The 27,778-nt window shown below is 43.2% G+C and overlaps 2 protein-coding genes across 4 annotated transcripts in view; one reads left to right on the top strand and one right to left on the bottom strand.

Annotated features, from left to right (window-relative positions):
- kif1aa (kinesin family member 1Aa) overlaps positions 1–27,778 on the top strand; it is a 503,440-nt gene that overhangs the window by 67,832 nt on the left and 407,830 nt on the right. The gene's annotated exons all lie outside the window — the stretch shown is intronic.
- LOC140195972 (uncharacterized) lies at positions 588–16,855 on the bottom strand. The gene is made up of 4 exons (XM_072254657.1): positions 16,346–16,855; positions 12,370–12,585; positions 3,336–3,542; positions 588–2,654 (listed from the first exon to the last, which is right to left on the bottom strand). The coding sequence occupies exons 1-4, from the start codon at positions 16,631–16,633 to the stop codon at positions 2,463–2,465; spliced, it is 903 nt and encodes a 300-aa protein (XP_072110758.1). The 5' UTR covers positions 16,634–16,855; the 3' UTR covers positions 588–2,462.

Below are 27,778 nucleotides of genomic sequence, written 5' to 3'. Positions count from 1 at the left end.
AATACACAGCCTATATAAAGTAGAAATGCTTCTCTACAATCATTGCAGCACTGTTCTCCGTAGTGAAAATCTCACGCAAGCGCTCTCAGCAGAAACACGGCGCAAGCGCTGTTGGCAGAAACACAGCTCAAGCGCTCTCCAGTAACCTTCAAGCTATGAAGCTGCCAAATCATACCAAATAACACGTAAAAATACACAGCCTATATAAAGTAGAAATAATATATGTACAGTGTAGTATCACTTACAGGAATTGGGAAGACAGCGCCAAGCACACTGATGATGGTGTGTTAAGCTGAGTCGTCGGAGGTTGGGGTGGTGCAATGGCCCCCACCCTCCGGGCAGCGAACCGATACTGATCTGCGAAGCATGCAGGGGTACAGCGGTAGTCAGGACGCACCCAGCACATCTTTAAGAAAAAAGCCGAAATAAACAAGCTAATTAATTAGGTGCCGCTCGGCACGTAAATGTCGACCCAGATCAGAGGCGATACAATTGGCAATCGCCTCTGACCTGGGTCGACATTTACGTGCCGGGCGGCACCTAATTAATTAGCTTGTTTATTTCGGCTTTTTTCTTAAAGATGTGCTGGGTGCGTCCCGGCTACCGCTGCATTCTCCACAAATCGGTATCTGTCCGTGGTCCGGGCGTTGGGGTGGTGGAACACTGGGGTGGTGTCTGTTTCCATGACGGCAGGCAGGTCATCTTCTTCTATGTCTGGCTGCCTCGATGTCGAAGGTCGAAGTTCATTGTCTGCTGTGGCTGATGTGAAGGCTTGCTTGACTGCTTAGCCTTGCGCATTTTTAGATCATACAGTTCTTTGGATCATACAGTTCTTCGTAAGCACTCAAACCATCTTGCAAATATGCCCTAAACTGACGTACCCTTTCAAAATTAAAGTCGTACTTTATCATTGCAGCGAAAATCTCACAAGGCTGCAATCACGTTCAGTTCCTGGACGACTTCACTTTCGGTCCATTTGCTACTGCATTTGGTTTCGATTGTTATCCTTTCCTCTTCCAATTGCATCAGCTCTTCATCTATCAGTTCTTGGTCATAGGATGCCAAAACCTCTTCAACATCATCTTCGTTAACTTCCACAAGCCAAGCTCACTTTGTCCTTGCTTTGTTCACCACGATCGAAACGCTTAATTATGTCTGGTTTTATGCTAAGTGTAACACCCTTACAAGCTCTTTTACGCTTTTCTGATACCTTAGAACTCATCTTGCAAACGGCTGCTCACAGGCACGTATTTAAGCAATGCCGGCTAGAATGCTGTTCCGAATCCGGGGGAGGAGCAGCTGTTTTATCGTAACAGTGAAAACACCTTCTGTTAGCGAAAACAGGGAACTAATGTAGGTCTTTCGTAACAGTGAGGTTTCGTAAAGCGAACGTTCGAAAAGCGGGAGACACCTGTAATGATTTAGATGAAGGGATTAAAAGTAACATTAGCAAATTTGCAGATGACACAAAGCTGGGTGACAGTGTGAAATGTAAGGAGGATGTTATGAGAATGCAGGGTGACTTGGACAGGTTGGGTGAGTGGGCAGATGCATGGCAGATGCCGTTTAATGTGGATAAACATGAGGTTATCCACTTTGGTAGCAAGAACAGGAAAGCAGATTACTATCTGAATGGTGTCAAGTTAGGAAAAGGGGAAGTACAACGGGATCTGGGTGCCCTTGTTCATCAGTCACTGAAAGTAAGCATGCAGGTACAGCAGGCAGTGAAGAAAGCTAATGGCATGTTGGCCTTCATAACAAGGGGAGTTGAGTATAGGAGCAAAGAGGTCTTCTGCAGTTGTACAAGGCCCTGGTGAGACCCCACCTGGAGTATTGTGTGCAGTTTTGGTCTCCAAATTTGAGGAAGGACATTCTTGCTATGGAGGCAGTGCAGCGTAGGTTCACTGGGTTAATTCCATGGATGGTGGGAATGTCATGTTTTGAAAAATTGGAGCGACTGGGCTTGTATACACTGGAATTTAGAAGGATGAGAAGGGATCTGATTGAAACATATAAGATTGTTAAGGGATTGGACGCGCTAGAGGCAGGAAACATGCTCCCGATGTTGGGGGAGTTCAGTTTTAGAATAAGGGGTAGACCATTTAGAACTGAGTTGAGGTAAATCTTTTTCACACAGAGGGTTGTGGATCTGTGGAATGCTCTGCCTCAGAAGGCAGTGGAGGCCAATTCTCTAGATTCTTTCAAGAAAGAGTTAGATAGAGCTCCTAAAGATAACAGAGTCAAGGGATATGGGGAGAAGGCAGGAATAGGGTACTGATTGTGGATGGTCAGCCATGATCACAGTGAATGGCGGTGCTGGCTCGAAGGGCCAAATGGCCTACTCCTGCACCTATTGTCTAAACTACTGTAACTTTCTTAGCCAACATTTCTTCTCTAAATTATGCTAGCTACTCTTCAATAAAACATGTTTCACTCTCATCAGCGAAGGAGATTGCTGACTCCTAGCAGGTTCCCCTTCTCCATATCGTCATGTGAGTCACTGTCAACTCGTGTCGTCGTGCTGTCTCCCGGATCAGGACGGACTCATTCTTCTCAGACAGCAGTTCAAAATGTGGGGAGACGACCTGCTTCAGCGTATCAAATCCTCTCACCTCCTTGCCGGTATTATCCTTGTATCCCCCCAGCCAGAGAGACTGTCGACAGAAGGAAAAGGTAGAAGAGTGAATGATGTAATGGGTGCATAATAACTCACTCCCTCTCCCACTATTACTTTATGTTAACCATTAGTCACACATTCACATCTCCTAGGTGGCTGTTGACAGCTTACTGATAGTTTACACATTGAGGAAGCTTTACGGCAACCACTACATCGACTTAAATTGGCATTGCTGAGTTAAACATTGCTGTCTGGTCAGGAAAGCTATTATCAATAGAGACAAACATTGCTACAATTTTAATATCACTCAAGAGCTAACTAGGCTGCAAGGTGTAAGCATGAAAGTATTAAAGGTGCGCTAACAGTCTAATGATTTATCTTGGGAATACCTGCAGTTATAAAGCTACCAGTTTTCAACATTCTTAGTTAAGCGCTAAGACATCGCTGTTCTGTACCCTCACTCCAGCTCTCTCAATGTCTACTGGAGAATTTGCATAGACATGCCCTTGACCTAATACTTTATTCTCTAATGGATGCATTGGAATGATCAAACTCCCTTCTGGCTGAATAGTGCTCAGCTCAAGTAGATGCTTTAGGGTCAGAGAATAAGAGGAATTATTCTCTATTTGTTCAGTTTAATCAGCATGACTATGGTCACACTGAAGTCCATAGGAATTTTGTGACTGAATCGTTTCTTATGTGAAGCAGTTAAAGTTACCTTTGGTGTAAACTCTTCCCGCCAGGTGTAGGGTGATGTAATGACAAGGATTCCACCAGGGGCCACCAGCCCTGGGAGTCTGTGCAAGAATGCAAAAGGGTCTGGTAGGCGACAGATCAGATTCCCTGCTAGGACACAATCAAAGGTTCCTAGATCCTCGGGAAAATTACAAGCATCCCCTTGCCTGAAAAGACATCGACTTCGCTCCTGCAGAAGGAAACGGGGAAAGAAATGGCAGGTCAAAATGTAATGCTTTTAAGTTGATGCCAAGGAAAGAGCTGATTTCCTGTTACCTGTATCTGCATTATATTTGTCATTCAATGGTTATAAACTAAGTAAAAGTCTTTACATCTTTTCTCTAAGCCACTTGGGCATGATTCCACATGGAACAGCCACACAGTAAACTTCCCTCAGCACTGTCCTATCACGAATCCCTCGATCTGGGATTAAATTGAGTCAGCTCGGTTTTTCTGGCAGGAAGGAATGTTGAATGACCGTGGGTTCTAAATAAGGGGATTAAGAACAAAATTAAATCTGTTTTTGGTAGAGCCAGATTCAAAACAAGTCATGCAGATGAGAAAATATCCTGTATAGAAAATATCTATGATTCTGACTCCCTCCAGTTCTAATTGGCAACCATGAATTGCACCATCTTGAGCTAATGAGTTAGAATGCCATTACTCCTTTTCTGCATGCGCATCTTTTTAAAAACAGGATCCTCCTCAGTGGCATCAGTACATCGAAGCTGACTCAGGTTGGCGAAAAAAAGCTGCAAATCCAAATCAGAAAATTCTAGAATTTTATTTTTTTTTGTTTGACTAAATTCATTCAAACCCTGCTTGGACTGATTGTGGGCGTCACCCTGAAGGTTAATTTCAGTGAATGCAAACATTGACCACCGACCACAATGCAAAAAGTCGTTCAGAGATTAAAGCTGATAGATGGAGGGCACTGGGAGACTAGTAAAAGTGCAATATATCAATTGTTGCAGAAATGTAGGTTAACAAAGGAATGATAGTATGGCATTCCTATTTACAGGGTTTTCAGATGAATTAGAAAGGGGGATTTAAAATAAAAGATAGGAACAGAGATGAGTGTTACAGTGAGCCATTACAAACAGTGCCTACTTGTTAGCTGACAACCAATTGCAGGCTGGCTTTCACTGATTGGTTGTTGTTCGTATCAACATCTTGAATGTTCTTGGGTAAATCATTTAAATAGTCATGCTCTAGGATGTACTGCTGAGTTTTGAGATTTTTGTAGTTGCGCGATTTTACTGATTAAAGGTTTATTTTGTGTTGTAGCTTCGGGTCTCATCAGTAGTTATAGGCAAGTGAACACAACAAGTTGACAACAAGGTGATGTATTACATCACTTTGGCAATTTCAGCAGAAGATTTAGGCACAATTCTACAATAGCAGCAAGCTCAATTTGAGGCCACCTTGCTGAAGTTAATTGAAACCTTGACCAGTAGGTTATCAGTGAGTCCTACGACGTCAGTGTCAAATACTGAACAGAACTCATGTGAGTCAATTGTTGCATCCATTACTTACTTCTAGTTCAATGTTGCTTCCAGAGTTGTGTTTGAATTGTTGTTCAAATGGTAAAAAGATCTATTACGGTTTGAGCTTACTAGTAAAAGCAACTAGTGAAAGACACATACTTTGCTTTGAAAGTTGGACATGAGCATTATTTCAACTTCATTCTGCCTAGGAACCCACATGGTCGATCATTTGACAAAACTGTCCAACAGCTAACAAGCATTTTTGGAGACCAGTCACCTCTCTTCAGTGTTTTCTGCTGTTGCTTAAAAACTCATTAATCACAATCAAAACTCAGCATCACATATGCTGGTATTGTCAATCATGAATGTGAAACGTTCAAGCTGGGTAACATATTCAAATCGCAATTCAAACGTCTGACTTTTATTTGTGGACTTTAGGCACTTGGTGATGCAGACATTCGTAAGTGGTTCCAGGCCGGTCTGGAGCAAGACCCCGATGTGACTATACAAGCTGTCACTCAAGAATGTCAGCATTTGAGCAACCGGAAACACAATTCCAACCTGCTCGAACAGAGCCATGTCAATGCAGTTTCTAAAGGCTCAGGCATCATCACTCAGCAAGTCTCCAAGCAGCTAAACACAGCTTGTTGGAACTGTGGTGCATGGCATTATACAAAGAAATACAAGAAAAACATTTGCAGCAATTGCCAACGCTGTGGTCACAAAGAAGGCTTTTGCTGTCCTTCACCGTCTTCTAAAAACCATCAAAATCTACATGAAGTGTAACAGTCATGTACAATGTTGACTTTGCCCCCAAGGGATGGTACGTCAGTGTATTTATCAACCATCAGTTAGTCAAGCTATAACTTGATAAGGTGTGAAACGTCACCATTACCTACAAAGGCATGTGACAGGCACTTGAGTCCCCACCAGTCAAATCAACTCATCACTCCACCTGCAGTGCACTGGGTGGAACCGTCCAGCTGATTGTCAAACTGCACTGCATGGTGAAGCTGAACGGAAGCCAGGTTATCAGTGTGTGTTAGCTAACAGACCAGCCACCAGATCTAATTGTCCTTGGAATTGACTGGATGGAGAAACCTCATCTCTGGACAAGACTTTTGATTGTAACTTAGGGTGAAAAATGCAGTCTCCTGATATTTCAATTAAGTATCTGGGACTCATCATAGATGAGCATGGTCATCGCCCAGATCTCAAAAACATCACTGCTATCATAAAGATACCTTCACCATCAGGTGTCAGCACTTTATGATCATTTTTGGGCATGAACAGTCATTATTCAGCATTTCTCCCAGCAATGCACTGGCTGAGGGATCCAGTCAATGCTCTGCTCAACAAGATGCCACATGGAAGTGGTCTAAACGATGACAAGAGGCTTTTGATCAGGTGAAGAATATGCTGTCATCCGACTTCCTCTTGATGCACAGTTATCATTCGCTGTCGTGGCAGACGCAACCAACTACAGGATGGGAGCTGACGTCTCTCATACCTTCTCTGATGGTTCTGAAACCTGCCATGCATGCAGCCAAATCTCTGACCACTGCAGAAAGGAATTATGGAAAGTTGAGAAGAAAATCTTAGCATTCATCTTTGCTGTGAAGAAATTTCACAAGATACTTTATGGCAGATACTTCACTCTCCTTACTAATCATAAACCATTGTTGTCCATCTTCAGGTCTAAAAAAGGCATCCGGTGATTACAACTAATTGTCTACAAAGTTGGTCAACGATGTTATTAGCTTACGATTTTGAAATCAAGTAGATATCAACCTAGGTGAGGCAAATGCCCTCTTCAGACTTATGGATCAGCAGGTTACTGAAAATGAAGACACAGTAGTGGCTGCAATTTCAGTTGATTGCAAAGTTCACCAGGTTGTATCGGATGTTGCTGAAGGTCTTCTGGTCATGGTCAACAAAGTCAGAGCAGAAACAGCTGCAGATTCTGTTCTTCAGCATATCTCCAGGTGGATGGCCAGTCCAGGTTGAGGATGATGTCATACCCTTCTACCGACGCAATACATCACTCTCAACTCTGGACTCCTGCCAAATGTTTGGAGGCAGAATAGTAATTCCCCGATCCCCTTGACCAAAAGTACTGAAACAATTCCACTTGGATTTAATCGGATGAAACCCCTGGCAGGAAGCTTCGTGCATTGGCTGGGTATAGATGAAGATATCACATCTGTAGGCAAGCAGTGTACTCAGTGCTCCACAGCAGCATAGAATCCAAGTGGAGCCGATCCATAACCAGGGCCTCAGGTTACCAGACCTTGGAGTTGAGTACATACTGGCTACACTGGTCCAGTCAGCAGGAGTACCAATCTTGTCCTAGTTGATGTTTATTCCAAATGGCTTGAAGTATTATCTATGAAGTCAGTAATGACAGAGGCTACTATTCAACAGCTGTTGTAGATCTTTAGCCACTTTGGGATGCTAGAAACACTTCTTTCTGACAAAGGAACAATTCAGTTCACAGCAGTTTGCTGCATTCTGCCAGACAAGCAGGATTATCCACATTCACTCACCCTCATATTAACCACAGTCCAATAGCCAAACAGAGGGGTTTGGGGATACCTTCATAAGATATAGGAGCAGAAGTAGGCCATTAGGCTCATTGGGTCTGCTCCACCATACAATCATGGGCTGATCCATTTCTTCCAGTCATCCCCACTCCCCTGCTTTCACTCTTTGATGCCCTAGTTAATCAAGAACCTATCTATCTCTGTTTTAAATACACCCAATCACTTCACCTCCACAGCCGCTCGTGGCATCAAATTCCACAGATTTACCACCCTCGGACTAAAGTAATTTCTCTGCATCTCAGTTCTAAATGGATGTCCTTCAATCCTGAAGTCGTGCCCTCTTGTCCTAGACTCCCCTACCATGGGAAATAACTTTGCCATATCTAATCTGTTCAGGCCTTTTAACATTCAGAATGTTTCTATGAGTTCTCCCCTCATTCTCCTGAACTTCAGGGAAAGCAGCCCAAGAGCTGCCAGACGTTCCTTATATAGTAACCCTTTCATTCCTGGATGTGGCATAAAACAATATGCATTGAGAATCCCTTCCAACAGTTACTTCTGAAACAAAGCATCAGGCAAGACTCTCAATACATTTCTGCTAACTTATTGTGTTAAGCTACATCCATGCCTTGAGGGGAAGTCTCCAGCTGATGTGCTTTTGGAAAGAAAACAGCAGTGTTGGATGCAGTGCTGCCACGGCATCCAACATTCAAGACAGCAAATGGTCAGGTGCGCATAGACTTTGGTTAATGTGTAAAGTTGTTCCCGAAGACACAACAAGTTCATCGGACAGATCATCAAACACAGAGCTGCACCTCCATCTCCTCCTGGAAGTTACCCCAGCTGAACCAACCACCAGCGCGAGCACAGCCACATACAACATCGTGACAAGAACGTGATAGCCTGCAATCTCTAAGAAGGACTAACCGGCAGCGTAAGCCGGTTGTTCTAATCCAGATCATCCCTTGGCTCAAATCGTACAGGTAATCATCTTCAAGAGGGAGGTTTTATGGTGAGTCGATACAACCAGTTGTTCAGCTGACAACCAATCCCAGATTGGCTTTCACTGATTGGTTATTGTCCTTGTCAACATCTCAAGTATTTTTGGGTAAACCATTTAAATAATCGTGCTTTGAAATGTACTGCTGAGTTTTGAGATTTTTGTAGTTTCATGGTTTTACTGATTAAAGATTTATTTCATGTTCCAGCTTTGTTCTATCTCTTGGCTTGAGTCTCACCAATAGTTATAGGTGAGCAAATACAACAAGGAAACATGGTTAAGGAAATAATCACAACTCTGAGAAGGGATAGTATGTTAGACTGGTAATTGAATGGAACTCTATGTGTTGAACTAATGAGTGAAAATGGGATGGCCACACAAATATTTGTGCAATATAGACCTTCAAGCACTCTGGTTGATAGCAGGTCAACATTGTAGGCAAGTTTCAGAAGGATGTAAAACCAATAGGGCAGTAAAAGTGGAGGGTTTTAATCATACTAATATTAACTGGGGGTTAGTCCATATATTAAAAAAATGGTATAGAGGTCCCTAACTTCTTAAATTGCGTTCAGGGAAACTGCCTTCAACTAGTTTGTAGCGGGGGGGGGCAATTCTGGATTTAATTTTGGGGAATGAAGCTGGGTTGAAAGACGATCAAACGTTCATTAAAATTAGCATAATGGTGGGAAAGGACAAAGATTTAAAATGGTGGTAATGGTTCTATGTTAAGGACAGTAGCTTTACTGGGTTAAAGAATAATGTATGAAAAGTGACTGGAAAATGGAAAGTGGATACTAAGATGAAGATTCAAAGTATTGTGGATACACATGTTCCCATATAAAGCAAAAGGGTAGTGTAGGCAAATCTAGAGCCTGCTAAATGACGTAGAGGGAAGGAGAAGGCAAGAAAATGGAAGCTTATGTGAGATCTCAGAGCTTAATACAGCAAAAAGACCAGAAGTGTAGGTAAGAAATATAAAGAAAAAATACAAAACTAAAGGTTATGAAAAAATACCCGTAAGTAGTTAGAAAATGTAAATATGCTATATAAGTACATAAAAGCAGGAGTGTAACTGAGGAAAGACTAGGGCCTGTTAGGAAGTACAAAGGTAACCTGTGTGTGGAGGCAGAGCTTGTGGGTAAGGATCTTCCCAAGTACTTTGTTGCTCCAGTCATAAAAGAGGGGATGGTGCTGATATGCAGCAGACCTACCGAATGTTGAAAGGACTAGATAGGGTGGATCTGGAGAGGATGTTTGCTCTGGTGGGGCTATCCAGAACTCGTGGTCACAGCCTCAAAACTGAGGGGCAACCTATTAGAACAGAGGTAAGGAGGAATTTTTTTAGCCAGAGATACGTGAATCTGTGGAATACTCTGCCACAGACTGTGGCGGAAACCAAGCCCATGAGTATATTTAATGCAAAAGTTGATAGTTTCCTGATCAGTCTGGGCATCAAAGGATATGGCGAGAAGGTAGGTGTATGGGTTCAGTGGGATCCGGGATCAGCCATGATGGAATGGTGGAGCAGACTCAATGGGCTGAATGGCCTAATTCTGCTCCTACGTCTTATGGTCTTATGGATAGGTCATTAAACCAGATGCATGTGAAAAATTGAATGGCTTAAAATTGTAAGAGAGGATTATTAAAAGGGTTAGCATCTTTGAATGTGGATAAATTGCCAGACTGAGATGAAATGCATCCCAGGTATATTAAGGGAAGCAAGGGAGGAAACTGCAGACTTTAACAATTATTTCCCAATCCTTCCTGGCTACAGGAATGGTGCCAGAGGATAAGTCTGAAGGGGAGGAAAGAAAAAAACTGCATAATTGCAGGCCAGTTAGTTCAACTTTGATAGTGGGAAGGCCATTGGATTCTTTTGTAAAGGACAGAAGTACCTCCATTTAGAAAGGCATGGTCAATCAGGATATTCAGCTTGGATATAGAAAGGGAAATGCTCTATCTGACAAACCACAATGAATTTATTAAGGGGTAACAAGGAGATCAGTGAAAGCTATTTTTGAAAGGTTTTTCATAAGGTCTCAAATGGTAGGCTAGTCAAAAGGTCAAAGCCTATGGGATCCAAGAGAAAGTCAGTGGAGATGGTTGAAGGGTGTTGCTGTAACTAGAAGGCTGTTTACTATTAGAACTGCAGAAGGCTCAGTACTCAGCCTCTTGCTTTAAGTAATATAAAGTATATTGAACTCGAGCTAAGTGTCGGGTGTGGTAAAGAAGTTTGCAAATAACTCAAAAATTGGTCCTGTGGAGAGAAGGTTTAGACTATGGGAGGATGCAGATGAACTGATCAATTGAGCAGGAAAAAAATAGCAAACAAAATTTTATCTGATCTGACATACCATAATAGGAGAAGAACATAACGTGAAGCAATTAAAAATGGATGATATTGTGCAATATGGAAAAAATATATCCATTCACAGATCCTTAAAAGTTAGAGGAAAGATCAATAAGATGATTAAAAATACCCATTAATCAAGGCATAGAATAAAAGAACAAGAGGGTTATGCTGGAATGGTGTAGAATATTAATCAGAGCAGGGCGCTTGAATGATGTACAGTACAACATTGATTGGACCAGAGAGGTTATGCTAGAATGGTGTACAACATCAGTAAGCTGACAGCTTGAATATTCTGTACAGTCACTGCATTATTGGAAAGATGTGATTACACTGGAGAGAGCACAGAAGATATTTATGAGGATGTTGCTACAAGTGGATGCTTAGCTGGAAGAAATATTAGAGCAGCTGGGTTTGTTTTCTTGGGGTGGAGAAGGCTGAGGGAAGAGTGTGTAAAATTAGAGTGACTTAAATAAGGATTTATTTCCCTTAGCAGGAAGGTCATACACCAGGGGCCTTAACATGTTTAGAAAGGACATGAAGAAATGTTTTCCCCTTAGAGAGCAGTCGGGGTTTGGAACTTATTATCTGAAAGGGTGATGGAGGCAGAAACCCTCATCACAGTCAAAAGGTAGTTGAATGTGTACTCAAAGGCCTGCTCGATTACTGATGCAATCTTGAGGCTCGTTCGGTTGACAGTTTGACTGTTTCTTTTACAGCTGGTATGGACACGTGGCCAAATGCCTCCTGTGTGGTATATAAGACCATAAGAGATAGGAGCAGAGTTAGGCCATTTGGCCCATCGAGTCTGCTCCACCATTTCATCATGGCTGATATCAGCCCCAATCTTCTGCCTTCTCCCCATATCCCTTCATACCCTGACCAATCAAGAACATATCAACTTTTGCCTTAAATATACATAAAGACTTGGCCTCCACAGTTGCCTGTGGCAAAGATGCACCACTCTTTAGCTAAAGAAATTCCTCTTCATCTCTGTTCAAAAAGGATGCCCCTCTATTCTGAGGCTGTGTCCTCTGGTCTTATATTCTTTGAATTTTATAGACTTAATTCTAATATATTCCCTTCAATCAGAAATGTGCTAATCCAACCCAATTGTGGCATGTTGTCTATGGAGCTGGAGTTGCAGTTTTGGCATTCTATTTCAGCCAGTGCTGGGTAGCCTCTACCCGTGATTTGTGTATCAGGCATTGGCGCTAATTATTCAATAAAGTTTTCAACATCTCCGTATGAAGCCTCTTGGGCTGAACTTTACAGGGGCAAAGTATACTGGCCTGGGAGCAAATAGAATTGATGTGATGTTCCTGACACAAAGGCAAGTAAAGTGAACTAGGATCTGAAGTTGGCATTGCCAGTTTGGGTGGGCAAGATGGATGGGCAGTGGGATGCTGTAACTAAGCTCTTGGTCACAATATTCTCTTCTCCAGTTAATCCATTTGTCGTTAAGAGTAAAAAAGAACACTGGAAACAATATTAGAACAAAACTGAGAATATTAGTGATTAAAGAACACTAAATAATGGAGAGTGAGCACAAAGGATAGATGGAAATAATAGAACGAAGGACGCTGAATGGTAGGGATAGAGAACTGGGGTTAGCAAAGGCTTGATTGAGTACTTACAATATCCTGTGGCACCACAGCAGTGTGTTGAACACCCAAGTCTCCTTCAGTGATGGCGGTGTAAGGGAGTTGGCCTTGTTCTTTCAGCTGGTTGCAGGCATTGACAAATGAGTGGCTGAAGTCAATGCCCACTACTTCTTGAAATACCCGGGCCAATTCAAACGATGCTCTTCCCACAGCACAGCCAATGTCCAGGGCTCTGCTGGGACCACCAGTCTAATAGAGGTAAAGGAATTGGTAATAAATCAAACTTGCCATGGTGCAAAGCGCCTTGGATAACATAAAGCATTTTATATCTGGTGAGGATTGAATTGTAGTTATAGTAGTGAGTTAGAACAGACTCAAATCTAATCACCTCCCTGACAATGCACACAAAATGCTGAAGGAACACAACAGGTCAGGCAGTGTCTATGGAAATAAAAGTCGACGTTTCGGGCTGAGACCCTTCTTCAGGACTGAAGAGGATGGGGGAAGATGCCAGATTAAAAAGGTGGCGGTGAGAGGAAGTAGGCTAGCTGTAAGGTTTTAGTTGAGGACAGGTGGGTGGGAAAGGTCAAGAGCTGGAGAAGAAGGAATGTGATAGGAGAAGAGAGTGGATCACAGGAGAACAGGAAGGAGGTGGGGGCCCAGCGAAGTAATATGCAGGTGAAAAGAGATAAAAGGTTAAAGTAGGGAATACAGGAATACAGGGAGGAGGATTTGTTTACCTGAAAGGGAAATCAATATTCATGCCACCAGCTTGGAGGCTACCCAGATGGAATAAACGGTGTTGTTCCTTCACCCTGAGGATGGTGTTATCTTGGCACAAGAGGAGGCCAAGATTTCCCTGATTTGCTTTATATGAATATCCCTTCATCCCTGTAATCTATTTCCTTCTGTATTCTGTGGAACACCCTCAATGGCATTTCCACTGACAAAATTCCTACTGACTGACTTTCCATTCACGTTGACACATACTATGCTACCGATCTCCTCCACTGTGTTCTTGCTTCTAAATTTGATGCTCCGGATCCCGTTATGATCTCTCTCACCATTGTTCCTCCTGGTGTGGCCCTTGTCTTTGGTCCTCTCTGCCCTAAGGATGCAGACTTAAATTGATAGAGTGGTCAAGTGGTTTGGCTGTTCACTGCTAGATTTGGCAAAGGCATAGAACACTACTGGAGCTTTCCTGTCAAAACCAGCCAATATTCTAGAATCATTTTGCAATGCAATGGTAACCCTGATTCTTTTTTCTCTTTATTGTGAATCACCCTCTTTATGTCCTCTCCCTTATCCATCCCATCGTCAGGAGCAACAGATTACCTCATTTTCAGTAGGACCAAGACCTCTAATTGGAGCCATTGGCTTTATTCCCTCTTTCCCTTGGTCACTAAACCAAACATTTAAGATTCAGGACACTTGCCTCCTGTTTATTGAATTCAGTTTCCACTACAGGTATCCCCCGCTCTTCGAACGTTCGCTTTACGAAACCTCACTGTTACAAAAGACCTACATTAGTACCCTGTTTTCGCTTTCAGAAGATGTTTTCACTGTTACGAAGAAAGGCAGCACGCGATAAAAAATCAGCGCGCGAAAAGATCAGCAAGCGATAAAAGGCAGCGCGCGCCCTGAGCAGCCGCTCTGCCCCGGATTCGGAACGGCATTGCTTAAACACGTTGCATTGAGCAGCCGTTAGCAAGATGAGTTCTAAGGTGTCGGAAAAGCCTGAAAGAGTAAGGGTGTTACACTTAGTGTAAAACTAGACATAATTAAGTGTTTCGATCGTGGTGAACGAAGCAAGGACAAAGTGAGTTTGGCTTGTGGAAGTTGACGAAGATGATGTTGAAGAGGTTTTGGCATCGCATGACCAAGAACTGATAGATGAAGAGCTGATGCAATTGGAAGAGGAAAGGATAACAATCGAAACCGAATGCAGAAAGTGAAGCAACTGCGTGAGATTTTCGCTGCAATGATAAAGTACGACTTTAATTTTGAAAGGGTATGTAGGTTTAGGGGATATTTGCAGGATGGTTTGAGCGCTTACAAACAACTGTATGATAGAAAAATGCGCGAGGCGCAGTAGTCAAGCAAGCCTTCCACATCAGCCACAGCAGACGATGAAACTCGACCTTCGACATCGAGGCGGGCAGTCATAGAAGATGAGCTGCCTGCCCTGATCGACGATGAGATGACACTCCCGTGTCCCACCACCCCAACACCCGGGCCCCGGACAGATACTGTACCGATTTGTGAAGAACGCAGCGTTAGCCGGGAGGCGCACAGCACATCTTTAAGAAAAAAGCCGAAATAAACATGCTAATTAATTAGGTGCCACCTAGCACGTAATTGTTGGCCCAGATCAGAGGCGATGCAATCAGCAATCGCCTCTGATCTGCGCCAACATTTACGTGCTGGGCAGCACCTAATTAATTAGCATGTTTATTTCGGCTTTTTTCTTAACGATGTGCTGTGCGCCTCCCGGCTACCGCTGCGTTCTTCGCGGCAATGTATTGGGTCGTCGGCCCGGAGGGTGGGGGCCACTGCACCACCCAACCTGCGACGACTCAGTCTAACACACCATCATCAGGGTGCTCGGCGCTGTTTTCCCAATGCCGGTAAGTGATACTACACTGTACATACATTATTTCTACTGTATATAGGCTGTGTATTTTTACGAGTTATTTGGTAGATTTGGCAGCTTCATAGTTTAAAGGTTACTGGAGAGCGCATTTATGCCAACAGCGCTTGTGTGAGATTTTCGCTACGGAGATCTGTGCAGGCAATCGTTGTAGAGAAGTATTTCTACTTTATATAGGCTGTGTATTTATCATATCATTCCTGCTTTTACTATATGTTACTGTTATTTTAGGTTTTATGTGTTATTTGGCATGATTTGGTAGCTTATTTTTGGGTCTGCGAACGCTCACAGAATTTTCCCATATAAATAAATGGTAATTGCTTCTTTGCTTTACGACATTTCGGCTTATGAACCGTTTCATAGGAACACTCTACCTTCGGATGGCGGGGGAAACCTGTATAGGGAGTTACAGAATTATAGAAAAGTACAGCACAAGAACAGGACCTTCAGACCATCTAGTCCATGGCAAACCATTTAAATTGCCTACTTCCACTGACCTGCACCAGGACCATAGTGCTCCATACCCCTACTATCCATATTCCTATCCAAACTCCTCTTAAACATTGAAGTTAAGTGCCCATGCACCACTTGTGCTGTCAGCTCATTCCACACTCTCATGAACCTTTGAGTGAAAAAGTTTTCCCTCATGTTCCCCTTAAACTTTTCACCTTTCACCCGACAACACTATGGTTGGACTCCCATTCAATCATAGTGGAAAATGCCTACTTGCATTTACCCTATCTTTTGCTGGTTTTCATCCTCATACATGGCCTGAAGGGTATCATTATCTAAATTCCTTTCATGCCCTCTCATTCCGGAGATCTCTGCTCCAAAGCCACTCTTACTGCAACAACCGTTGTAAAGTACTAGTACTTTTTCTGTTGCTTATCTCTCAAAGTTTTCAACCTGTTTTTCCCCTCCAAATTTGATCAGTTTTTCTTTGAACACGTCCTGTTGTTGTGGATTCGAGTCCCACTCCAGAAATTCAAACATGAAATACTTAATGCTACAGGTATATTACACTGTTGGAAGTGCCTGTCCAGCTGAACTCGCTGAACTACTGCCCCAGCTGCCAACTCAGCTGGGTAAAGCAGATCCCAAAGCATCCTTTCAAAGAAGAGCATTGATTTCTCCCCAATCTGGCCTTGAACCAATCTCACTGAAAGGCATTATCACCATTCTGCTTCTGAAAATCTGTTCTCACATATCAGCTACTTAGGTCTCTGAACTCTCTGTGGCTAGGTGAATATCCATGATCAGCCACTAAAAATCAGCACAACCTTTTATAACTTTGATTTAAGCAACAATTTCTGTAATAATTATTTCAAATAAAGGGTCAGCAGGTGCCGAGACTGTTACCTGTTGGATGATGTGTTTGATGCATTCCCCAGCACACCTTTGTGGGAAGTTCTGTTCTGTAGCTGTGTTTGTGATGTACAGTGACTGCACCTGGGGCGAACCGTAGTGGAAGAGGAGGTACTTATTTAGGGCTTGCTGTGTCTCATATACATTTTCCCTCAATGGTTCTCTTTCTTCTGGTGTCCTGTGATGTCTCCACAAACGGTAAAGGGCATATCCGCCTGCAAGGAGGACTACAGATCTGAGCAAATAAGGCTTCTCGTCCCTCAGCAGGAACATGGCAGGCATTGTACAGCAGGCTTCGACCGCAGGCAGCAGAGAGGAGCTTTGGAAGCATTCAAAGAGAAAGAGAGAAGCTAGCAGCTGTGCAGTGTCCTGCAAATGAAGGCACTCACTTCCTTTAGCACTTGGTCAGAACAGTCCTATAAAAGATAGAAGTTTAAACTCACTTTATCTCTAGCAAATGCCTTTTTTGTAATAGTAGTCTGCAGTTGCTGCACACAGAGACAAGCCGGCACTCAACAGTAAAACTAGCTGAAGGTTCCCCCCCCCCCAACCCCATCCTGGATAGTTAATCGAGTTTAACCTTTGTCCTTGAGGAGTTCTGTTCCCATTGGATAGAACATACGGTCAAACTGGAACATGTAAGCTGGAGGAGGGGCCACATTCAGTGAAAAATTGCAACTGTAATCATTGCCCATGTCCTATCCTTCTGCATGCTGCATCTTACCAGCTCCGTTCATTTCAGGTTCCAGTTGGGACTGATCGATCGGAAAGCAGCTTCTCTGCGACATAGATGTATAATCCATTTTTCTGGATCTCTGGAATGGGACCTCAAAAAGCAAGTGCACCCGATTGGCCCAGCCTGGACACATCAGCCTTTAATTTCCCAGACCTATTTCAGATTAGTTGTCAGGACAGTAGGGGAGAGATAACCACCGTCAGAGTCTCCAGAAGAGCACATGTCCACTGTCGTATGTGTAAAACTAGAGTGGATATGTTACTTTTGATCGGATTATAAATCACAGTATCAGGCATCTTGGGAGTTCAGAGCACTGACTGGAAACAGCAAAGCCTTAATTACATAGAGATTCTCAGATTCGGGTTGAGAGGGAACGAGTGAGTAAACATACACTCAGTTCCTGTAATGAGGTTTGCTCACACAGTCCACAGGCATGCAGCATTTTCAATCGAGGTTGACTTGTCATAAGGAAGGAGCTTGTACACAATGGAATCTTGTTGGGATATGTTTAGTCAGAAAGAGAAATACCATGGGCTGAAGTAGGGAAAGGATTACATCAGGAGACTTTAAGGAAGTGTGCACTTGACAGTGCAATCGAATGGCACTTACACTCCAGTAACCCGCTCTGTGATGAACATCTGCGGTTCCACCTAAAGTCACTTCAGTCCAGATATTGTAGGCTTCGTCCAAATGTAGACCACAGAGTTAAACTTCAGAAAGCAAGGTGAGACTGAGTGTCTGTGGTATCAACGTTCATCTTAGCAAATTGATATCAAGGAATTCTGATAGAACTAATCTTGGTCAGAATTATGAGAAGAGTCTCTACTGACTGAAGTTAACCCACCCGCAAAGGAAGATGGTTGTGACGGTTGGAAACCAATCAACTCAATTCCTAGACATTGCAGTGGAAATTCCTTGAGCTCCAGATGTGTGGGGCTGATTGTTCTGCGGAAATTATCTTGAATACTCTAGAAATATGAAATTAAACTCATTCTCAATAATTTCCAGTTTCAACCTCACTCTCAATAAGTTCTCCTTCAGCTCCTTCCACTTCCTTCAAACCAAAGGTGTAGCAATGGGCATTTGCATGAGTCCCAGATATGCCTGCCTTTTTATCAGCTATGTTCCAAGCCTACACCTGTATCTGTCCCCATCTTTTCCAATGCTACATCGACGACTGCATTGGTGCTGCTTCCTGCACCCATGCTGAGCTCGTCGACTTCATCAACTTTGCCTCCAACTTCCAACCTGCCCTCGAGTTTACTTGGTTCATTTCTGACACCTCCCTCCCCTTTTTCGATCTCTCTCTCTCTCTCTCTCTCTCCCCCTCCCTGTGTGTGTCTCTCTCTCTCTCTCTCTTTCCCTGTCTCTCCCTCCCTCCCTCCCTCTCTCTCTCTCTCTCCCTCCCTCGCTACCTTGACAGTTTATCTACTGATATCTTTTACAAACCCACTCATTCTCACAGCTACCTGGACTATGCTGCTTCCCATCCTATCTTTTCCCTCTTCACCTCATTCTTTACCTGCCCATCACTTCCCTCTGGTACTCCTCCTCCCTGTTCCATTTGTTCCATGCTTTTCTACCTCTCCTATTAGATTCCCCCTTCTCCAGCCCTTTATCTCTTTCACCTATCAGCTTTCCAGCTCATTACTTCACCCCTCTCCCCTCTCCCACTTTCACTTATCACCTGCCACCTTGTGCTTCTTCCTCCCCTCCCCCCTCACATTCTTGTTCTAACTTCTCATCTTTTTCTTCCAGTCCTGACAAAGGGTCTCGGTCCGAAACGTTGACAGTTCACTCTTTTCCGTAGATGCTGCCTGACCTGCTGAGTTCCTCCAGCATTTTGTGTGTGTTGCTTGGATTTCCAGTATCTGTAGATTTTCTCATCTTTGTGTTGAGCTCCCTATGTTTGTGAGACTAAGCACTCCGAATTGAATGAGATTGAATGTACCTAAAGGAATCGGTGTGAATATATGTGTGAGAGAGAATATGCTAGAGGGGAATCGGTGGGGGAATGGGACTGATGTGATTGCTCTGAGAGCAGGCATGTACCCAGTGAATCAGTCGGCTTCCTTCTACATCATAAGATACCAGGAAAGAAATTGGAATGTCTGATAGGTTAAAGAAGATCATATTTGCTGATGAGTACCTGTTATTCAGTTCTATATACAGTCTCTCAAATAGTGAAGCAGTTTTACACTGCATTCAGCCAGACTGTTTCACATGAATATTTAGTCTGATTTACATAAATAACACATCCAGTGCCCCCCCCCCCCCACCGTCAGCAACCTGAGGGTCACCCATGGCTGGAGCAGGCACAAGAGTGTCAGAGGCTGTGGATTTTGCAGGGATGACTCACGTCCTGATCCCAGTGCTTGAAAGGCATTAGTCAAGCGTATGAGTGAATGCATTTTGCCAGCCAAGATGAGTGCAACCCAACAACAGCCAACAAACTTTATACCTCCCACTCGATTGGCGCCCCATCCTCCACCCGGACAGCTGCTTCTTCCTTCTTCAGCAGTGGCATGCACTATCTACGACACGATCTGCAGCTCACCAGAACTCCGAGTGCACATTCCAAGCTACAAACTTGATTGCTGAAAAGAACAAGGGCAACCTTCAGCATTTCACTTGCCCGTTTTACCAGTCTCTCCATATCCCACTGAGCTCTCTTACTGTCCTCAATGTTTACCATGTCTGCAAGTTGTATGTTCTCTGAAAATTTGTAAAATTATGCCTTGTCCATCCAGAACTGATTGAGATGGACAGGGCAGCAAGTAGCTCAGTCGTGCAGCTTGTAAAACGCCAGTCTCAGTGAGCCATGGTTGGATCCTGTCTGCACAGAGTTTGCACTCTCTTCCTGTGACCACATGGGTTTTCTGTGGGAGCTTCAGTTCTCTCACACATCCCAAAGACATGGAGATTGGTAGATTAGTTAGATGCTGTAAACATTTACTCTAGAGTTTAAAGGAATGGTAGAATCTACATAAAGTTAATGGGGATGCGGAGAAGATAAAATAGGTTAGCATATCATTAGAGTATGAAATACATTCTTGAGAGTCTAATTCTCTATAACTATGCAACTCCTGAGGAACACTACTATATCGTTCCATTCAATCTGATTAAAAAGCCTATTGTTACCATTTTCTCCTATTAGATTCCCAAGAGCACTACAGCACAGAAACAGGCCCTTCAGCCCATCTAGTGCATGCCAGTCTGGTCCAATGCCTTTTCCCATCTATCTGCGCTCGGACCATAGTCCTCCATACTTCTCTTGTTCGTGTACTCTCCAGACTTCTCTTACACATTGTAATTGAACTCTCACCACACTTTGAGTAAAGATGTGCCCCCCCCAGACTCCCAGTAAATAGTTCACCTTTCAGCCTAAGCCGAAGCTTGTGACCTCAGGTTCTAGTCTCACCCAACCTGAAGAGCAAAAGCCTGCAAGTATTGACCCCATCTATAAACCTCATCATTTTCTATCCCATCTCTGATTACATCAAATGAGAAGTGGAGGAAGGTTTCCCATCTTCCAATTCACATCCTATTCAGTGCTGTCTATCCCAGCAGATGGAATTAGTGCCAGCAGTGTCCTGCACCCTGCTCCCAATGTTACCTTCTCCACCCAATCTCTCTTCTTTTTCTACTTCTCCCCAGTCATACTTTCTGTTCTCACATTCCACTTTCCGTCTGTCCTGTTCCTGTTTGGGCTGCCAGTCATTCGAGCACCGTGACTGCTGACTTCTCTTTTCCAATGGCAACCCATACCTTCAGGAGATGATAAGCAGCAGGAATGAAGGTAAGACATCAAATGAGAGCATATTGTTCCCTTTAATCTCGGAATGAATTAGGTTGAAAAGAGAAATAGATGTATCACTGTGGAGTGTGTACTTACCACTAATGAGCACTTAATGGCTGTCGAAAGTATTTCCATCACAATATGGTTAGCACAAGGCTAATTATTTCATGAACCTTGTAGGACTAATTAGCTCTGTAGAATCAAACCAGAGGGTATCTGAGTGATGGAACCTGAGACACACAGGACATAAAGCATGGTCAATGGAGCAGAATGTGTGAGACCAAATGGGCATGAAATAAATAATGATTCCCCAGTTAGGAGTCGGGGCATGGGGGGGGGGGAATTCTAAAACAACCTCTCTGGTTAATGTGCCCTTTAACAGTATTTCCAGTAATGTCTCCTTCATTAATAACAGCCTCTGCTTCTTTCAGGGTGTCGTCAGTCCAAAATTAGTACCACAATCCTGATCTGTTTAGACACCCATACTGATTTCAGTTTCATCAGAAGAATTGAATTGAATTGCATTGACTTTATTACTTACATCCTTCATATACACGAGGAGTAAAAATCTTTACGTCACCATCTAAATGTGCAATTTTAAGTAATTTATAATAAATTGTATATACAACAGGACAGTCAGTATAACATAGAAATACAATTGTATCAGCATGAATTAATCAGTCTGACGGCCTGGTGGAAAACTGGTGTTAAGTCAGACAGTAACATTTTCGAGCAGGAAGGCTGATGATTGAAGTTAAAGGCAGACATTTCAGTCTTGTGATGAGCAGCTATACTTAATTGCTAACGGTTAGAATTAAATGCCACAATTATTCACCAAGTAGGTAGAAAAATGGTGAGTTCACATGGGCATAGTGTCTTGGTAGAAGCACTGAATCAAGTTATTTCTGTTGTGTGCAGTTTTGGACACATTTAAAAATGGTGTATCTCTAGGTCTGCAGGAGGGTCAGACAAGAATGATCAGGGTGAAGGCTTAGTCTTATGCTTCCAAGAATTCAGCATGTTTTGATGAGGGTTGAGACAGCTAGGGTCTTGATAGGATCCTGTTTGAGATTTTTCAATGAATGAAGTGAGTGGAATAAAAACTATTAGAAAATTGTCACAGAGGTACAACAGTGACGGGTGTCACAGAGGTACAACAGTGACGAGTGTCACAGAGGTACAATAGTGACGAGTGTCACAGAGGTACGGTGACGAGTGTCACAGAGGTACAGTAACGAGTGTCACAGAGGTACAGTGACGAGTGTCACAGAGGTACAACGGTGACGAGTGTCACAGAGGTACGGTGACGAGTGTCACAGAGGTACAACAGTGACGAGTGTCACAGAGGTACAGTAACGAGTGTAACAGATGTACAGTGACAAGTGTCACAGACGTACAACAGTGACGAGTGTCACAGAGGGACAGTGACGAGTGTCACAGAGGTACAACGGTGACGAGTGTCACAGAGGTACAGTGACGAGTGTCACAGAGGTACAGTGACGAGTGTCACAGAGGTACAACGGTGACGAGTGTCACAGAAGTACAACGGGACGAGTGTCACAGAAGTACAACAGTGACGAGTGTCACAGAGGTACAGTGACGAGTGTAACAGATGTACAGTGACGAGTGTAACAGATGTACAGTGACGAGTGTCACAGAGGTACAATGGTGACGAGTGTCACAGAGGTACAGTGACGATTGTCACAGAGGTACAACGGTGACGAGTGTCACAGAGGGACAGTGACGAGTGTCACAGAGGTACAACAGTGACGAGTGTCACAGAGGTACAGTGACGAGTGTAACAGATGTACAGTGACGAGTGTCACAGAGGTACAGTGACGAGTGTAACAGATGTACAGTGACGAGTGTCACAGAGGTACAGTGACGATTGTCACAGAGGTACAACGGTGACGAGTGTCACAGAGGGACAGTGACGAGTGTCACAGAGGTACAACGGTGACGAGTGTCACAGAGGTACGGTGACGAGTGTCACAGAGGTACAACAGTGACGAGTGTCACAGAGGTACAACGGTGACGAGTGTCACAGAAGTACAACAGTGACGAGTGTCACAGAGGTACAGTGACGAGTGTAACAGATGTACAGTGACGAGTGTCACAGAGGTACAGTGACGATTGTCACAGAGGTACAACGGTGACGAGTGTCACAGAGGGACAGTGACGAGTGTCACAGAGGTACAACGGTGACGAGTGTCACAGAGGTACGGTGACGAGTGTCACAGAGGTACAACAGTGACGAGTGTCACAGAGGTACAACAGTGACGAGTGTCACAGAGGTACAACGGTGACGAGTGTCACAGGGGTACAACGGTGACGAGTGTCACAGAGATACAACGGTGACGAGTGTCACAGAAGTGCAACAGTGACGAGTGTCACAGAGGTGAGGTGTTACAGTCAGGGAGAAGACTATGTAATGGAGGTGGGCTGGACAGTGTTACAGATGGGAAGAGAGGACGGTGTAATGAAAATTCTCCCACTAATGGCTCAAGGATAAGTCTGAGGCTCATCTCAGGTCTACAATAAAGTATTGTTGTAATCAGCCACTGAGATGTTGATGCAGGGGCTGACAGATCCAGCAGTTTGTGTATCAACTCAAATTCAAAGGTTGGATGGGAAAAGCAGAGTGATAAAACAAAGAGGAGTGTCAGCTGCTGAAGAAATGGCAGATGGGTAGAGATCACTTGGCACCTCTTCATAAGGATCATTTTACGTACAATTCTCCTGAGGGAGAGACTGAATGGCACCAGTCAGTCTATACAGTACATCTCCCATCTCCCATCTTCCCCAGGTGCTGAGACACAAAGGACCCTGCACAGACATCTCTCTGGGGCAGAGGGGTTAAGAGTCAGCTTTCAGTTTCCAGCTATCCAAGAGACGCTGGTATTCATAAATAGTCAAATATTATCGGTTTCCAGTGCCATTTCCTGATTATGGAACGATACACATCATGCGTTAAAGTCAAATTAAAGTTCCTGTTGTTGAGAGACATTTCCTAAGGGGAGGATTGACGGCACATACTAATCAGTGTTCAGATTTCTGAGAGACAAGTGCTATCCGAAGTAAGTCTGATACTCTAATACCAAAACCCCACTGTCTTGTAATGGAAAGGCACATTGGAGTTGGTTGTTGCTGGAATATGAATGAAAGCAACCAAATAACCCCAGCCAGTCAGACTAACATCAGGAAGCAGTTCTTTGCACAGTGAGTTGTGGACACATAGAACAAACTATCTAGTTGTGAGGTTGAGAGTAGTACCTTAGGGACTTTTAAATCTAAACTCGACAGTTATTTCAACACACTATGTAAATAGGAATTTGGCAAGCTTTGTTGGGCCAAATGATCCATTCTTGTCAAAAACCTTCTCATGTTCTAATGTGAACCTAGTTTTTTTCCTGAATTTTCAGATTAATACTTAGCTGAGCATCCAATGAAATAAGCACTGTGTTCATCCAGCCCTGAGATTCATGTCACTCTTGATTCCTCATAGACTTGCCCCATTCCTATCACCCTTTTCGACTGCACCTTGCCTGCAATGCCCTCCTTGAACCCCCATGGCTTCCCCCACCTGCCATTTCATGTCACTCCCACCTGTAGGAATGTTCCTGAAACTGTAAACACTTTACTATTGGAAGGACTCTTCAAAAGCCAGAAATCACATTCTTCTCCCTTCTCATCAATGTCAAAATCTAGATTCAGTCAGGAGTACTGGCAGTTGGTGTTTGAAATTCTATCTCAATAACATTTTAGCTCGTAAAGTAGGTGTGAGCATGGACAGCCTTAACTTTAGTCAGCAATTACTTTTTGAACTCCCAGTCCCAATTAATCAAAACTCGCAATTAAAATGAAGTACTGAAGGAGCACTCACTGTTTATTTTGAGTGACATATTAACAAAGATTCTGATTCCTTTTTCGAGTCTTGAATAAAAATTATTCTTAATCCCACAAAAAGTCATAGTCATTTTGTGTTGTCATTTGGACTTTAGAGTCTACAGATTATAGTGGTAATTAACTGCATTCCAATCATGTCAATAATTGTGAATCACTTTATGCATCCCTTCATGAAAATGCCATAGAAAGCAAGTCAGTTACTTCTGTCCATTGTGGTCTCAGTGTTTAAAATTATGCCCTTTTGTTCATGGAATTCTGTATCAGCTTTCTAAATCTTGCAAGCTGGTCTGGTAATCAAAGACTTTACATTCACAGACATTCAGGATTTCCTGAAATCCTAAACAGGAGTTTCAGATAGCTAACGGAATAACAGATACCCAGGTTGAATGACTAGTTGGAATCTGCTCAAAGGGGGCTCAAATAATTCATGTATAAGAAATTCTAATCAAGTGTTTTAAATACTTGTCTCTAGATGAAAAGATAGATGTTAACCAAGGTGATTAGATAGATTATATATAAAATGATAGGTATTTAAAATGAGTATTTATTTGGCTCAGATAGCTGCTTATATACCACATGAAAGAACAGCAACATTGTTTGGATCTGTCCCCTAGAAAAGATTTACCGGGATATAAACACAAGAAAGTCTGGAGATGTTGGAAATCCAAAGCTACACACACAAAATGCTGGAGGAACTCAGCAGGTCAGGCAGTATCCATGGAAAAGAGTGAACGGTGGATGTTTTAGGCTGAGGCCCTTGTTCAGGATTGGAAAGGAAGGGGGAGACCCCCAGAATGAAAAGGTGGACGGAGGGGCCTGAAATGCCAACTATCTATTCACTTCCATAGATGCTGCTTGACCTGCCGCATTCTACTCGCATTTTGTGTGTGTTGCTTAGGACTTACCAAGATGTTGCCTGGACCTGGGGTCATGAGTTACAGGGAAAAGTTGTGTAGACATTATTCCCTGGAACGTAGGAGATACAGGGGTGATAAAGATATATAAAATCATGAGGAGCATAGATGGTGAAAGCACATGTTATTTTTTCCTAAGAAAGGGATGCTAAAAACAGAAGACATGAGATTATGATCAGAGGTGAGAGAGTTAGATGCAGCTTCTTCATGCAAAAGTGGTGTGTATTTGGAATGAGCTGCCAGAAATAATGGTTGAGGTGGGCATATTAGCAACATTTAAAAGCCATCCAGATAAGTACGTGGGTAGTAGAGGTTTAGTGGGCCATGGGCCTAATGTGAGCAGGTGCAACTAGCTCACTGGGTATCACAGTCAGCATGGACAAGTTGGGCTGAAGGCCTGTTTCCATGCAGTATGACTTTCTGACTCTAGAAGAGCTTTCATTCTGAAACAAAAATGCAGGTCAGCCACGTGCTTGATAACTAATCCAGTGCTGTCACTGACTGAACTGCTGACTCTGTTTCTTTAGCTACAAATACTGCCTAATATACTGACCACTTCTGGCATTTTCCAGCAACAAAGGATCTTCTGGGGGATTTCGGTGCATCCAGCAGTATCTATGAGGATGAATGAATTGTCAACATTTCAGGTTAAAACCTTGCACCAAGACTGATATTTTTCTATTTTTTGGCATCTTGTGTTAATTGGCATTGTCTGGCATTTCCTATATTTGCTTAACAACCTGCCCATTTAGGTTATTTCTATAGGGTTTCAGTGTTTTGTAGGGAGGAGGTCCATTTTAACTGTACTGTAATAGTAACTGTCTGTAATAGTATTGTCTCGCATTGCACTTAAGGAGTATGGAAAGATCACCTCTCTTGTGGTTGGAATGTTCTGGAAGTTGTAGGTGGATGAAAGAAAATAAATTAAAGAGAAAAGGGGGTTTGAGAAGATTAAATAACTGGAAACACCTTCTGCTCGAAAACAAAGCGTTAGCTGTGACTATTTGCCATGTATGGTCTTGTGTACTCGCAACAGTAGTGAGAGTGTTTTCATGGGCAGGGTGACTGCACTTCCGTAGTATTTAAAGTTCAAAGTTAATTTACTATCAAAGTGCATATATCTTAATGTATATTACTTTGAGATTCATTTTCATGCAGGAATTTACAGAAAAATTAAGAGATTAGTACAATTTATGAAAAACATAAAGTGATAAACAACCAATCTGCACAAGAAGACAAATCGTACAAATAAAAATTGCACAGAGAACATGAATTGTAAAAAGTCCTTGAAAGTGAGTCTGTGGGTTGCGGAACCAGGTCACAGTTGTGGTGACTGAACTCATCCACACTGATCCAGGAGCCTGGTCGTTGTAGGGTAATAGCTGTTCCTGAACCTGGTGGTGTGGGACCCAAAGTTTCTATAATAGTGAGATGAGAGCATGGCTCAGGTGGTGGGGGTCTTTGATGATGGCTGTTGCATTCTTGTGACAGCGCTCCATGTGAGTATGCTCACTGGTGGAGAGAACTTTGCCTGTGATGGACAGGACTGTATCCACCACCTTCTGTAGTCTTCGCTCTCTTTATACCAGCTGGTGATGCAATTAGTTGGTATACTGTCCACTGTTGATCAGATTTTTTGGTGACATGCTGAATCTGTGTAAATTTCTAAGAAAATGGAGGGACTGCCATTCCTTCTTTGTGAAGGCATTACTCGCTGGGCCGAGGACAGATCCTCTGATAGGGTAACACCAAGGAACTTAAAATCACTAACACTCTCCACCTGTGATCTCCTAATGAGGACTGGCTCATGGACCTCTGGTATCTTCCTCCTGCAGGCAACAATGCTGACGTTGCATGAGAGGTTGTTGTTGTTGTTGTGACACTACTCAACCCGATTTTCAATATCCCTTCTATATGCTGATTTGGCCAATGACAGTAGCGCTGTCCGCTAGCTTAAATATGGCATTGGAGCTGTACTTAGCCTCACAATCATCGCTATAAAGCGAGTACAGCAGGGAACTAAGCACGTTCCCCTCTGTTGCGCCTGTGCTGATGGTGACTGTGGAAGAGAT

This window comes from Mobula birostris, chromosome 4, assembly GCF_030028105.1.
Source record: "Mobula birostris isolate sMobBir1 chromosome 4, sMobBir1.hap1, whole genome shotgun sequence".
Taxonomy (NCBI): Eukaryota; Metazoa; Chordata; class Chondrichthyes; order Myliobatiformes; family Myliobatidae; genus Mobula; species Mobula birostris.
The sequence above is the reverse complement of the archived record's forward strand: the minus strand, read 5'-3'. Positions and strand labels throughout refer to the sequence as shown.

What these genes read in the sequence shown, in the direction of transcription:
- LOC140195972 (XM_072254657.1), bottom strand. Translation starts at nt 16,633, where the DNA reads ATGCCTGCCATGTTCCTGCTGAGGGACGAGAAGCCTTATTTGCTCAGA. An exon ending in CTGTGGTGCCACAGGATATT is followed by an intron (nt 3,543 to 12,369) that starts GTAAGTACTCAA and finishes TTCCTTCTGCAG; the next exon opens with GAGCGAAGTCGATGTCTTTT. An exon ending in GGGAAGAGTTTACACCAAAG is followed by an intron (nt 2,655 to 3,335) that starts GTAACTTTAACT and finishes TTCTGTCGACAG; the next exon opens with TCTCTCTGGCTGGGGGGATA.